General features: G+C 45.1%; 1 protein-coding gene across 2 annotated transcripts; it reads left to right on the top strand.

Moving 5' to 3' along the window:
• The first annotated feature begins 2918 nt into the window (after window positions 1-2918).
• Window positions 2919-13914, top strand: HNRNPH3 (heterogeneous nuclear ribonucleoprotein H3). Of its 2 annotated transcripts, none has more exons than XM_040435759.1 (12): window positions 2919-3069; window positions 4570-4658; window positions 6145-6300; window positions 6571-6711; window positions 7262-7400; window positions 7727-7914; window positions 9481-9567; window positions 10688-10800; window positions 10946-11081; window positions 11210-11326; window positions 11438-11527; window positions 13637-13914. In XM_040435759.1, the coding sequence occupies exons 2-12, from the start codon at window positions 4580-4582 to the stop codon at window positions 13717-13719; spliced, it is 1329 nt and encodes a 442-aa protein (XP_040291693.1). In that variant the 5' UTR covers window positions 2919-3069; window positions 4570-4579; the 3' UTR covers window positions 13720-13914. The 2 variants fall into 2 exon arrangements, with proteins under 2 accessions (XP_040291693.1, XP_040291694.1); XM_040435760.1 differs by having other exon boundaries at window positions 11438-11532.
• The last annotated feature ends 482 nt before the right edge of the window (window positions 13915-14396 follow it).

The raw sequence follows: 14396 nt of genomic DNA, 5'->3' as shown, positions 1-14396 counted from the left end.
CATTAGTGCAACAAAATGTTGCGCTACAAATGTTGCAGCGTAGTTGTGCTCTATCTGTGCGGCAAATGTCGTCGTGTAGACGTAGCCTTAGACGGCTAAATAATTGGGCTGATTATCGAGAACAAATGTTCCTGTGAATGCTCATTCTCGACAATCTGCCCGTGTAAAGGTGCCACCGCTCACCGGATGAACGAGTGAAATGCTCGTTCATCTAGTGAAACTGTTGTTTGTGTAGACAAGTAGATTATCGTTTCTAGAAGACATAAAATCGTGCTGTCTAAACAGTGATCTGCTGCCCAGAAACAATGCAGCTGTATGAGGACAAGGGATTGCAATAGCAATCCATTATTCTCATACTGTGGAGGAGATCGCTGCATGTAAATGCAGCAGTCTTCTCTACTTAACAAGCAGCCGACTATCGGGAAGGAACGGATTCTTTCAGACAATCGGCTTTAGCTCAGCACGTCTAAATCCACATTAACAGGAAATGATTGAAATATATGATGTCCTCAGAGACGGGGGATGTATTCACACATGCACTAATGCTGCTGGATTTTATCACTTCCACACTGTACTGCCCCAAAACCTAGTCTTCAGGGCATGCTGCTTGTATTTGTCAAGTTTTCTCCCATTGAGTTGAATATTTAGAAATAAAAAATGGGTACAACAACCCAAATAGGACATTCACAATTAATATAGTTGCGCCAATTTTTTCATACGGTTCTTTTTGACTTATCCAAATATCCTACATAAGAGAGTAAAGCACGAGGCTGCCCAAAAAAAAAACATGAGCTAAGGCTCAGTGCACACTATGTCTGAGCTGTACGTTTAATGTGTACGCAGGGAAAAGATGATGGTGTACATAAAAAAACATATCTATAGGACCGTATTCACCCGAGGGACCCCAATAGTGTCCTCTATCATGCCGGTAGGCACAGCAGACTACACTTTTCTATACAGAGGCAAATTTGGTGCGCATTTTCCCTCTGCAGATTTTCAACACCTATATGTTAGATACACTGCTATAATACCAAAAGACTCAACTTATATATAGCACTTATATGTTCTGTTGGATATTCTTAAAGGGGTTTTCTCATCTCAGACAATAGGGGCATATCGCTAGGATATTCCACCATTGTCCTATAGGTGCGGGTCCCACCGCTGGGACCCGCACCTATATCTAGACTGGAGCCCCGAAAGTGAAGGAAGGCGCAATGCGCATGCGCCCTCCATTCATTTCTATGGGGCCCCGAAAATAGCCGAGCGCTGGCTCAGCTATTGCCGTCTGCCCCTATAGAAATGAATGGGAGCATGGGCCACGCCCTCCCATTCACTTTTATGGGAGAGGCGGGGATTAGCGCTTGGTGGTGGGCGGACCCTAGGAAATCTGAGGTCCTCCAGCCACAGCGCTCCCCGTTCCATTCTCGATATAGGTGCGGGTCCCAGCGGTGGGACCTGCTCCTATCAGACAATGGGGGCATATCCTAGCGATATGCCCCCATTGTTCAAGATGGGAATACCCCTTTAAGTAAAATCACTTGCCAAACATATGTATAATAATACATTTCTCTATAAGGGTCAATGTGCACAAGTTCCACATGAATTTCCGGGTGGATTCCTGCACCCAAATTGCAATAAATAATAGCGTTTTTTGGTGCAGATTAGATGCGTTTTTGCTGCAGATCTTATAAAATGCTCTGATGCTCCACTCAGAGGGGCTGCCTGGGTGAAGAAGGGGATGATACGTCCAGGTTCAGCTCTGAACCCGGACAACCCCTTTAAAAGCAATGCAAGAAGGGACCAAACACATTATATATATATATATATATATATATATATATATATATATATATATATAATTTCATTCATATATATTCACAGCTGGTGCAAAATTACTATTGTGCCAAAACAACATAATAAATGGTTTATCCAATACAATAGTTCAGTCATAATGCAGTATTGATGGTGTATGTATAAACCACCGTTAATTACATTTAATTATAGCATAGTGCTAAGAAATACACCAGTCTTAGCATGTTACCAACCAAGTGGCAACATAACAGGCACAGGGTAACCAGGACCCCTCAGACCCCTGTATCACCCCACGGCTCCTTCAGAGGATACAGAGTAATTCTAGGATATGGAATAGCACATCATCACTGAACTATAGTACTGGATATACAGTTTAGGGCTCATGCACACAAACGTGTCCGTTCCGTTTTCTTTGCAGACGGTATCTGGAACCATTCATTTCAATGGGTCCGCAAAAAAACAGAAGTTACTCCGTGTGCATTCCGTTTCAGTATGTACATATTTCCGTTCTGCAAAAAAATAGAACATGTCCTATTATTGTCTGCATGACGGACAAGGATAGGACTGTTCTTTTAGGGGCCAGCTGTTCCGTACGGAATGCACACGGACGTCATCAGTATTTTTTGTGGACTGCAAAATACATATTGTCGTATGCAGGAGTCCTTATTAGGTTGTACATTGGCACATTTTTGCACTAGCTGTGAATATTTTAAAGGTAGGTTCTTGCATTGCTTTTAAAGGGGTTTAGAGTGTGTAACGGGGTTGTCAGAGTGTTTAACTGATCGTGGGGGTCCGACACCCAGCACCCTTGCTGATCACCTTGGTGCTCAAGTGAGCAACATGTCCTCTTCTTTGGCCAGTGACTATACTTCATCGGTCACACGCTCTAGGCGCAGCTTAGACCCATTCAAGAGAATGGGACTGAGTGGCAGTACAAAGTACAGTCACTATACAATGAAAGGCACTGTGCTGTGTAATGTAAATTAGCTTTTATACATGTAGAGAAACAATAGGCTCCACTAAAATGGCGCCGGATGAACAAGACAGGAAGTAACCCCCCCTCCCCCTCTCTCTGTTTACGTGCCAACAGACGTCCTTGCGTCACATCCTGTCTTGCCTTCCCGCTTTCGAAGAGAGACGGTTGTGACGTCAGCGCGCACAGCGTCTTGCCCCGCGAGTGGTGTGTGTATGAAAGGAACGCCCCGCGCTCTCGGCCAGTCTCTCCTACAGTAACCACACCGTCTGCAAGTCCTCCAGGTAAGTGGCTCCCGATTGTTGACTGGATGCTTGGCTGTGAATACTCGGCGGCGCCGTGTGAATGGCGCGGCGTTTATTCAACAAAAGCTTCCGGCCTGTTCCTCTTCACGCTCCAGTGTGCGGCTCGCGCAGTAACGACCGGGCCGCCGCCATTTTGTGCCGACTTGTAGTACAATAGCGACGGGTAAATCACTCTGGGAGTGCGGCGGGAAACCCGCGGTGGCTGTAGTCAGGGGCGCCGTGCCTGGGTGAGGTGATTGTGTGTGCGCGCCATCGCGCGGTTTCCGGTCAGCAGAGCCGCCTCCGTCCGCACCCCACTGGTTTGCCGGGAGAGTCCCCAGCGCTTTATCGCTGCGTTACACCGAGCCGTTTACGCTGCGGTAATGTTGCTCGGACATAATTGAGTCTCATGCGGTTCTCATGTGTAACCCGCACGTGTCGTGGGTTGGGCCTAGAGATCGCAGTTCTCCCCGCGCATGTCACGTCGGCTGATGGCCGCATGTACCGGGGAGGAGAGAGGCGGCGGCAGCGCCATGTGCGACCGGGCAGTGTAGTCCGTGCGGGGAGGACTTCCTCTGTGCTTTGTTCACACCAGGAAATCGCCGGTTATTATCCCCGCAGCGAAGGGCCACAAGGCCGTGTCTGGGGTGCGTGCTCGGCTTCCCCAGCACTTTGCTCAGTGCTATGGTGTCTGCTGGCGCTATGTAAATGAATGGTTCTGCTAGAACAGGGGCACAACAGTACTTACCGGAGTCTGCTGCTAAACAAATCTATAAGGAGAGACAACAAGTGCCCCCCCCCCCCCATAGTAGTAATCACCATTGTGCCCCCTTCCCAGTAATAATGCCCCCTTAATAGTAGTAATGCCCATTGTGCCTGCTCCCTCCTGTTAAAAAGTACCTACTCACCTTGTCCTGTTCCTGAAGCTCAGATCACTGTGAAGCACTATGTGAGCCTTATGCAGGTTTCCATCCCCTTTAGACTCTATTATGTACCACATTCAAAGTAGTACCAAACATGTCTGGGCTGTTTAGTGCCTGAAGATACAGGGTTTGTATAATGGATCAAACCAATTTGTATGTCAGAAATTTAGGTTCTTGCTTGCATATTCCACCATAAAGGCCTCCTGCACACGAGTGTGTGCCTTCTGCGGGCTGCAATGCACGAACATATATGTGTGTGTATATATATATATATATATATATATATATATATATATATATATATATATAATATTATAGAGAGAGCAGCACTCCAGTATGGTGAAAAGAGGCTTGAGAAAGGCTTCATGTTGGAGGCGAATCGTCTCGTCACCATTGGGTCAATAAATGGCTTTCTTTTTTCACCATACTAGATAGATATATATACACAAACATGGCCGTGTCTGGTGGCCTGCAGATGTGTTTCATGTATTGACGAGACGCTGAGCTGTGTGGAGATACTGGGTCTGTATGTGGCAGAACTACCTGCTGTGCCTTGTTAATGTTAATTTCCCTTCAGAGCTGTAACCATGTCAGACGAATGCATCGTGAGAGTCCGAGGACTGCCGTGGTCCTGCACTTGCGAGGAGGTGCTGGAGTTTTTCTCAGGTAATGCACACAATGCGGATGTTTGTTCTGTGAAGGAATTCCTGTTACTTAATCTCTGGCTTTTACCTTGAAACAATGGGACACAAGTATCGGGACAAAGGTGCCCACAGCGAGTACTCGGCGCAGACAGGGAGCAAAGACCTCAAAACTGGCTTTATAGAGGGTTTTCTAAGTCTGCCCCATAGCGTAGCCCCCTTCCACAGCAAACGTTTTGAAGTGAATGGGGCGGAGGAGCTGTATCTGCACTGGTGAGCAGAAAACACAGCGCTGACGCCATCTGATACTGACTTATCCTGAGGATAGGTCATCAGTATAAGAAAGCGGACAACCCCTGTGGTTGCTGTGGCCAGCTAAACCTATTTTTCCTTTGCACCAGTTGTGATAAATCTCCCCTTAAAGGGAACCTGTCACCGGGATTTTGTGTATAGAGCTGAGGACATGGGTTGCTAGATGGCCGCTAGCACATCCGCAATACCCAGTACCTATAGCTCTGTGTGCTTTTATTGTGTAAAAAAAAACGATTTGATACATATGCAAATTAACCCGAGATGAGTCCTGTACGTGAGATGAGTCAGGGACAGGACTCATCTCAGGTATATTTGCATATGTATCAAATCGTGTTTTTTTTTCACAATAAAAGCACACAGAGCTATGGGGACTGGGTATTGCGGATGTGCTAGCGGCCATCTAGCAACCCATGTCCTCAGCTCTATACCCAAAATCCTGGTGACAGGTTCCCTTTAAGGGCTGTATTACACCTGCAGAGGGTCAGCCAGATCATTGCTAACAGACATTTGTAGGGACGCTTGCTAGTGGTGACCTGCCTGTGTAGGTGCTGCCTGAACAAGATTGTTCATTGGGCAATCGCATGGCAGATTGTGCCATCTAATCACACTCTGCTCCCAGCAAATAATCAATCGCGATGGAGTTAGCGATCTCTCCATGTAATAGCAGCGGTCTCCTCCACTAATGAGCCAGTGATTGGCTGGAAGGAACACTTCCCTCCTGACAGTCATAATGCTCATCTGCAGGTCTAATACAGCCCATAGTCTGTGCTACATTATCAGGAGGACAGGAAATATTTGGGTGGAATGGAGGTGGTGGTGCTATACATATACAATGTGCATGAGGCACAACTCTATTCTCTTCTAGCTGTATCATAGAGGGGCTTGTTTAATAGCCCTCACTCCCCTGTCCACAGGATGGAGAAAAGGGGTTCAAGTGCTGGAACATCCTGCGGTCATGAGAATGGGGGGGTCTGCAAGTACACCTGTGCGGCATTCTCTTTAGGCAGTTTGGCGGCACTTGCGGACCTTTGTTCTTATATGCCATAATCGCACACATTCCCTAAGAGTGACACCACCCCTTTAATATTGTTGGGCAGCCTATATAGTGCACTGGCAGATGGAAAACATTGCTCACTTAGGACTTTTTTACCCCAAAATTTGTGTATTTATAAGCACAATGTGCACGGTTTTATTTGTAGACTGCGGTATTGCGGATGGAGTGGGCGGCATTCACTTCACAACGTCCAAGGAAGGCCGTCCTAGTGGCGAAGCCTTTATTGTACTGGAAACAGAAGACGATCTCAAGAAAGCATTGGAGAAAGACCGCAAATACATGGGCCACAGGTACATTGAAGGTAAGGACTGCTGTAGAGCAAGCACTCGGCCTCATCATCCCAGAAATTCAGAGCGTGCTTCTAGTGAAGCTGCTTATCGACCTCCCCAAGATTGTGGGAGAACTTGCCTAATTTGCCATAAATGTGGTGCAGGGGGATAACAAGACCAGCGAAGGAAGCACTGGGGTCTTGATAAATCTTTCCCTATGTATTTCCTTGAGGAAATTGACAATGTAGTGCTTTTTTTTTCTTTTTTCTTTTTTTTATTTTCTTTTTTTCCCCCTGTTCTAGTTTTTAAATCAAACAACACTGAAATGGAGTGGGTTCTGAAACACAATTCCAGTGAAGGGGAGTCTGAGACCGACGGCACGGTCCGACTCCGTGGTCTTCCATTTGGCTGCAGCAAGGAAGAAATTGTGCAGTTTTTCTCAGGTACCTGTAGCTTCATAATACTTGATTTGCTGTAGTTAAGCCTTGACATTGAATGTTAATTAGGACCTAAATCAACACAGCTCTTCGTTATTGAGAATCCATTGTACCGTAACCTGCTAAGTAAGAAGCTTACAGTGTAATAACTGGTAAATGGTTTATATGGCTCACTTACACCAGCGTGTTACATGTCCATGTTCTCTTCCATGTTTTCTTTTTCTCAATAACAGGATTTTATCCTAGCTGTAGGATATGTGTTTTCCTTTATCTGCTGGGATCATTTTCTGTTTTGTTTTTTTTTTTTTTGTTTTTTTTAAATATATATTTCTATAAAGAATGAATTATGGAACTAAGCATTGATCATGCATTGCGTGAGTGAGCCCTAAGTAACTTGTAGAAATGTTAATATTGCGGGGTGGCGGGAGCAAAGCATTAATAATTGAGCTGATGTTAGGCTATTGGGATTTTTAAAGTTGTTAGTATTGTTAAGATGGGTTTGTTGCAGCCTTTAACACTGTTCCCCTTGATGGGGTTATTTGTCCTTGGGTTAAAGGGTTGAGAATCCTGCCAAATGGGATAACATTGACGATGGACTACCAGGGGAGAAGCACAGGGGAGGCCTTCGTGCAGTTTGCTTCAAAGGAGATAGCAGAAAATGCTCTGGGGAAACACAAGGAAAGAATAGGGCACAGGTGGGGATGGACAGAACGGGACGGTTATCTCTGTTTTGTTTCATGTTTTCTTTATTATTTTTGGGCTCCATGGTGGTGGGAGGGGGTTCTGATTTTATTTTTTAATCGTAAATACAGTCAATGCAAAGTGATATCTACTAATTTTCTCCAAATGCTTTCTTTGAGAATCAGCTTTCCATTTTCTGAGCTCTTAAAACTCGGTTGTGCAGATGCCTGTAGTACCGCTTATACATTCAGTGGAGCCACTATATAGATTTTATTATTAAAGGTAGGCGCTTTTATTTAACCCTTACTGACATTTCTTTTCTCCAACACCTCTGGCATAGATACATTGAAATCTTTAAAAGCAGCAGAAGTGAAATCCGATCATCGTATGATCCGCCCAGAAGGATGATGGGGGGGCAGCGCCCTGGCCCATATGACAGGCCAATGGGAGGTCGTGGTGCTTATTACGGAGCTGGCCGTGGTGGTAACATGTATGATCGCATGCGTGGTAGTGGAGGTTATGGGGGTGGTAAGTAAGAATAAGACGTCATGCTTGCATTATTGCTCTGAACTTCTACATATACACTCACCTAAAGAATTATTAGGAACACCATACTAATACGGTGTTGGACCCCCTTTTTTCCTTCAGAACTGCCTTAATTCTACGTGCCATTGATTCCACAAGGTGCTGATAGCATTCTTTAGAAATGTTGGCCCATATTGATAGGATAGCATCTTGCAGTTGATGGAGATTTGAGGGATGCACATCCAGGGCACGAAGCTCCCGTTCCACCACATCCCAAAGATGCTCTATTGGGTTGACATCTGGTGACTGTGGGGGCCATTTTAGTACAGTGAACTCATTGTCATGTTCAAGAAACCAATTTGAAATGATTCGAGCTTTGTGACATGGTGCATTATCCTGCTGGAAGTAGCCATCAGAGGATGGATACATGTTCTTATTCTGTTTATGCCAAATTCGGACTCTACCATTTGAATGTCTCAACAGAAATCGAGACTCCTCAGACCAAGCAACCTTTTTCCAGTCTTCAACAGTCAAATTTTGGTGAGCTTGTGCAAATTGTAGCCTCTTTTTCCTATTTGTAGTGGAGATGAGTGGTACCCGGTGGGGTCTTCTGCTGTTGTAGCCCATCCGCCTCAAGGTTGTGCGTGTTGTGGCTTCACAAATGCTTTGCTGCATACCTCAGTTGTAACGAGTGGTTATTTCAGTCAACGTTGCTCTTCTATCAGTCGGCCCATTCTCCTCTGACCTCTAGCATCCACAAGGCATTTTTGCCCACAGGACTGCCGCATACTGGATGTTTTTCCCTTTTCACACCATTCTTTGTAAACCCTAGAAATGGTTGTGCGTGAAAATTCCAGTAACTGAGCAGATTGTGAAATACTCAGACCGGCCCGTCTGGCACCAACAACCATGCCACGCTCAAAATTGCTTAAAGAGGACCTTTCACCATAATAAAACCTCTAAACTAACTATACAGACGTGTAGAGCGGCGCCCAGGGATCTCCCTGCACTTACTGTTATCCCCGGGCGCCGCTCCGTTCTCTGGTTATAGCCTCCGGTATCTTCATAGTTAGGCTCCACCCAGGGGAACCTGACGCCGTCATGCAGCGCTCAGCTCATAGCCTGAGTTTTTTTTTCTCTCAGGCTCTGAGTTGAGCGCTGCGATTGGTCAGCGCTACAGCATGGGAGAAGGAGACGCCGGCAGGTTCCGAACGGAGCGGCGCCCGGGGATAACAATAAGTGCAGGGGATCCCTGGGTGCCGATCTACGCGTCTGTATAGTTCGTTTAGAGGTTTTATTATGGTGAAAGGTCCTCTTTAAATCACCTTTCTTTCCCATTCTGGCATTGAAGCAACTGCCATGTGATTGGTTGACTAGATAATTGCATTAATGAGAAATAGAACAGGTGTTCCTAATAATTCTTTGTGTGTATGTATATATATATATATATATAAATTTTTATTTTTTTATTTTTTATTTTTTCTTCAGCAAATACATTAGTTAATAAGTCTTAATTTCATTGAAATATATTATGCGGTTTTAATTTTAGTTGAAATCTTGTCTATTTAGGTTATGGAGGATTTGAGGAGTACAGTGGGTACAACAACTTTGGTTATGGGGCAGATGGTTTTGACGATCGACTCAGAGAAAGCAGAGGTATGTCCGAAGGGGGAATGCTTTGACGCCGTGTACGTGACTCAGTAGTTTGCAGTTAGATTCAAAGGAATGACTCACATCTCCAGTATTTAGAGGAAACCAAAGTTAGGTTCACACCACATTTGTGCCAGATGTACAGACACATTATAAGCAGGCACACTAACTTTCTACCGTGCAGTTCTATAATGGGACTCTGTCGGACATAAGTCGCCCTCCGGCTGGATGTGAACAGACTGACTTGACTAGCAGATATCTACTCTTTTTATTTTTTTTTATTTTTTTTATAGGAAAAGCTTTTATTGAGTATGAGAAATATGGAGTGATCTGATCACCCCCTTTCCTTCATTATCTTCACCAAGAAGATCAGAGCAGATTTTAGCGTAATTTGCACAATTAAAAGCAGGATTGTTACCTCTGTATTTCTGAGACTAAACGTGCCTATTCAGCTAAATCTAATGACTTTGGTATGACTGCCTATCTGGTCTGTTTGGAGGGTGCCCTGATGTTTTCCAGATGGCAGATATTCTTGAGTGGTTCTCATGTCCCTATTACAGAACACCTGCTTGTTTGGCCAAGCCCAGCGTGTGTATGACTGGGTCGGGGAGGAATAGCTGACTTAACAGCTAACTTAAAGGGGTTATCCAGGTAAAGGTAATGTCCTCAGTATAGATTATCATATCACACTGGTGGGGTCCAAGCCTCTGAGTGCAGGCAGGTTCCAGCAGCTTTCCAAGCACAGTGCTGTACATAGCATAGCGGCTGTGCTTAGTATTGCAGCTCGACCCCATTGACTTGATTGGGGCTGAGCTGCAACTAAGCCATATGACCAGTGTACGGTGACATCACATTGCCTAGGAGACCACAGCACTGATTCTAACAGCTGATCAGCAGGGGTGTCGGACCCATGCCAATCTGATATTGATGACCTATCCTAAGGGTAGGTAATCCATATAAATTACCAGATAACCCCATAAGTTGCCCGCTATTAGTTGTAAAAGTAATAATGGTAGTATGATTTGGGTATGTTGCAAAATTGTGCTCCCAGGGATAAGGTAAAGGCCATATTAGAAAAAAGACCTAGTTTGTAATTGAAATTAACGCATACAACCATTTTCCTTAGGTATTCCCCAAGGTTACCCTGGAGCTGGAGATGCAAGCTCAGGTTTTCACAGCGGGCACTTTGTTCATATGCGCGGCTTACCATTCCGTGCCACTGAAAGCGACATTGCCAATGTAAGTAGTTTGGTGCTTGGGATATCTTTGTGGTTTAAGTATAGTAGAACATTGTACATTTTAGCTGAGAAACTTGTCAGAAATGTCTGCCTTTCTCATTACCCTAAAGAGCATAAATAATGCCTGAACATTTTTGTATTTGTAGTTCTTCTCCCCACTTACACCAATCAGAGTTCATATTGACATTGGAGCAGATGGTAGGGCCACCGGAGAATCTGATGTGGAATTTGCAACCCATGAAGATGCTGTAGCAGCCATGTCAAAAGACAAAAACAATATGCGTATGTAGACGTCTTAATTTGTATATTTTTTATTTATTTTTGTTTGTTTTTTAGTTAACGAGTTACATAAATTCTTGAGCAATTCTGCGGTAAAGCCCTTATTTATGTGTCTTTTTTTTTTTTTTTAGAGCATCGGTATATTGAGTTGTTCCTGAATTCAACAGCTGGTGGTGGTGCTGGTATGGGTGCTGGAATGGGCGCAGGCATGGGTACAGGAATGGGATGTTACGGTCGGGAAGCTCTAGGTATGTTTTATGCACTAACCTGCTCTACAGTGTTGGTGTACTGTTTTTTTGGTTGCCCCTCAGTGTCATGCACCTGTAGTCACCTTTAGTTGTATTTTATTTTTCCCTCAGATGGCGCAGGATATGGTGCTGTAGGGAGAATGGGCATGACTGGCAACTACAGTGGATGCTATGCTAACCCTGATGGTCTCGGTGGTTATGGTAATGTATGACATGCCATGATTAATGGCTTTGCAGGTTACTTTCTTACTTTTCTAATTATAGTATGAAAATTGCTGATAAGACTCCAGGTTCTTGGGGAAAGTGTGGGTTTTTTGTTAGTTTTTTTTTTGCGGAGCCGCGGACAGCACACTGTGTGCTGTCCACAACTTTTCCATCCCCGTTGAAAATGAATGGGTCTGCATAATTGCAGAACAGATCGGGGGCCCAAAGTGCGGACGTCTGAATGGAGCCTTAAATGTTCTCCAGGAAAAGAATGCTATTTTAAAGGGCTTCTGTCACCCCCAAAACTTATTATTATTATTATTATTTTTTGGGCTTGTTATAAAAGGATTTTAACAACTATTCCCTATATAGGGATCTTACCTTTTTGTCTGTGGCTTTGTTTCCTTAAAAATCGATCTTTTAAAATATGCAAATGACTTCACTACCAGCAAGTAGGGCGTCTACTTGCTGGTAGCCGCTGCAAAAAACAGCCCCCTCCTCCTGTTGATTGACAGGGCCAGCGAACGCTCTCCTCCTCCGGCTGGCCCTGTCAGCATTTCAAATCACGCGCCTATCTTCATTCGGCGCAGGCGCTTTGAGAGAAGGACGCTCGCCCCCTCAGTGCGCCGATGACATCTTCTCTTTCGGTGACGTCATCTGCGCAGGCGCACTGAGGGAGTGCTGAGGAGGCGAGCGTCCTTCTCTCAGAGCGCCTGCGCCGAATGAAGACAGGCGCGGGATTTGAAATGCTGACAGGGCCAGCCGGAGGAGGAGAGCGCTCGCTGGCCCGGTCAATCAACAGGAGGAGGGGGTGGTTTTTTGCAGCGGCTACCAGCAAGTAGTCGCCCTACTTGCTGGTAGTGAAGTCATTTGCATATTTTAAAAGATCGATTTTTAAGGAAATGAAGCCACAGACAAAGGTAAGATCCCTATATAGGGAATAGTTGTTATAAAAGGATTTTAACAAGTCCAACAAAAAAAATTGTTTTGGGGGTGACAGAAGTCCTTTAACATAAAGAGAAAAACCTTAACAAATCCCCAATGCTGCTTCTTGTGACCACTGCAGCCAGTTTGTGGCATTGCTGAACCTAGGAGCTGAGGCACCGAGAAGCAGACAGTTGTTCTTTTAAAAATTACCCATACCAGGATGGATATATATATATATAACACCCATGGAGCCTGATTTGTATGTTTAAACGATGTTATCCAATCTGCTCCTCACCTAACAAAGTAGTTGGCACAGTTGTACACGCTGTCCCTGTCAGAGTTGCATTTTTTTTTTGTTCTGGTGAATATTCCTGAGGTTCCACTTTAGTCGGTGGGATGTTCCAGTAAAATCTATGCCAATCTACAGAGCCTTTCCCCCTGCTCTGTATGACGTGATGAAGACTTTAGGTGCAATTGATGATTTTAATATTTTTTTTCTATAAACTGCTTGCAAGTAAAGGGGGCTGTCCAGCTCCTCAAGATAGGTGAACACTAACTGATCAGCATGGGTCAGACACCACACATCCTGCCAATCAGTGTAGCTCCAGCACTTGGACTACTGTGTAGTGGGGGCAGCTCTTTACTACAAAGCAGCTCCCATTAAAGAGGTTCTGCAGTTTGTTTAAACTTAAGATCTATCCTCTGGATAGATCATCAGCATATCGGCGGGGGTCTGACACCCGGGACCCCCGCCGATCAGCTGTTTGAGAAGGCGGGAGCGCTGCAGCCTTCTCACGGTTTCCCTCAGGCCCAGTGACGTCACGACTAGTATCAATGGCCTGGGCACGGCTAAGCTCTGTTCACTTGAATGGAGCTTAGCCCCGCCCAGGCCAGTTGATGCAAGTCATGACATCACTGGGCCTGTGGTAAACAGTGAGAAGGCCGTGGTGCTCCTGAAGCGCCGCTGCCTTCTCAAACAGCTAATCGGCGAGGGTCCAGCAGCGTTGCACTGATCAGCTCTGCCCATTACAGTTGACAGAGAGCTGTGTAGTTCTGGTACTGGAGATGAACACACAGCTGATTGCTGATCAGTTAGTGATGGCCTATCCAGAGGAAAGGACATGACTTGATACATCTGGACTACCCATTTTAATTTGAATGTTTTTTTGTTTCCCACAGGAAGGGGGAATTCTGGAAACAGTGGGGGCTACTTTGGACAGCATGAGGGCATGAACACAGCTGGATGGCGTGGACTATATTAAATGCTTTGTTACAATGACCGTTGTGTAAGAAGCAGTTCGTTAGTTATGTTTTTGTGTTTTGCTCTTGTACAGAATTTGTACAAGGATGTTGATCTTAAAAATTTTTAGTGAGCCGAGTACAGTGGACATTGTTACTGTAGGATTTAATTTGTTTGAATGCAAACATTGACTTTGAATAAATTTTTTTTATAATCACCTGTGTCGATTTATGCTTCCGACTCAGACTAGATTCTGCTATCGGACTAAACAGTGATGTAGCTGGACATGTGGTGGTTGCATTACGGCTATACCATAAATGTCGGATAAGACTATGCTGGTCCACATATGAGAAGAAATGACAGCGCTGGAGGGGTGGAGCAATGAAAGGTTCTGTCACGGCTCGGGGGGAGGAGCCGTTACAGAGCCAGGGGCATTGATAGAACTCTCCACTCGGCCAACATCCCTTTCTGCATGTGTTGTCAAACTGGGAAGGTGGGGGGTCCTTTTCATGCCACATCAGCAGCTAATTTGCCTAAACCACCTAGAGGTACGGGTAATGCACTAAACAAATTGCTGTGATCACATCAAGGCCTTGTTCACACCAGGCAGTGGTGTTCCAGCCTGATTCTGTCCAGAATGCACTGCACCGCTTTGCGGCCGGCTAACTATATTGTTGGGGGGGGGGGGGGGGGGGGCTG

Source organism: Bufo bufo, chromosome 6, assembly GCF_905171765.1.
Source record: "Bufo bufo chromosome 6, aBufBuf1.1, whole genome shotgun sequence".
In the NCBI taxonomy this organism is placed as follows: domain Eukaryota; kingdom Metazoa; phylum Chordata; class Amphibia; order Anura; family Bufonidae; genus Bufo; species Bufo bufo.
This window is presented reverse-complemented; position numbering and strand designations above follow the sequence as displayed.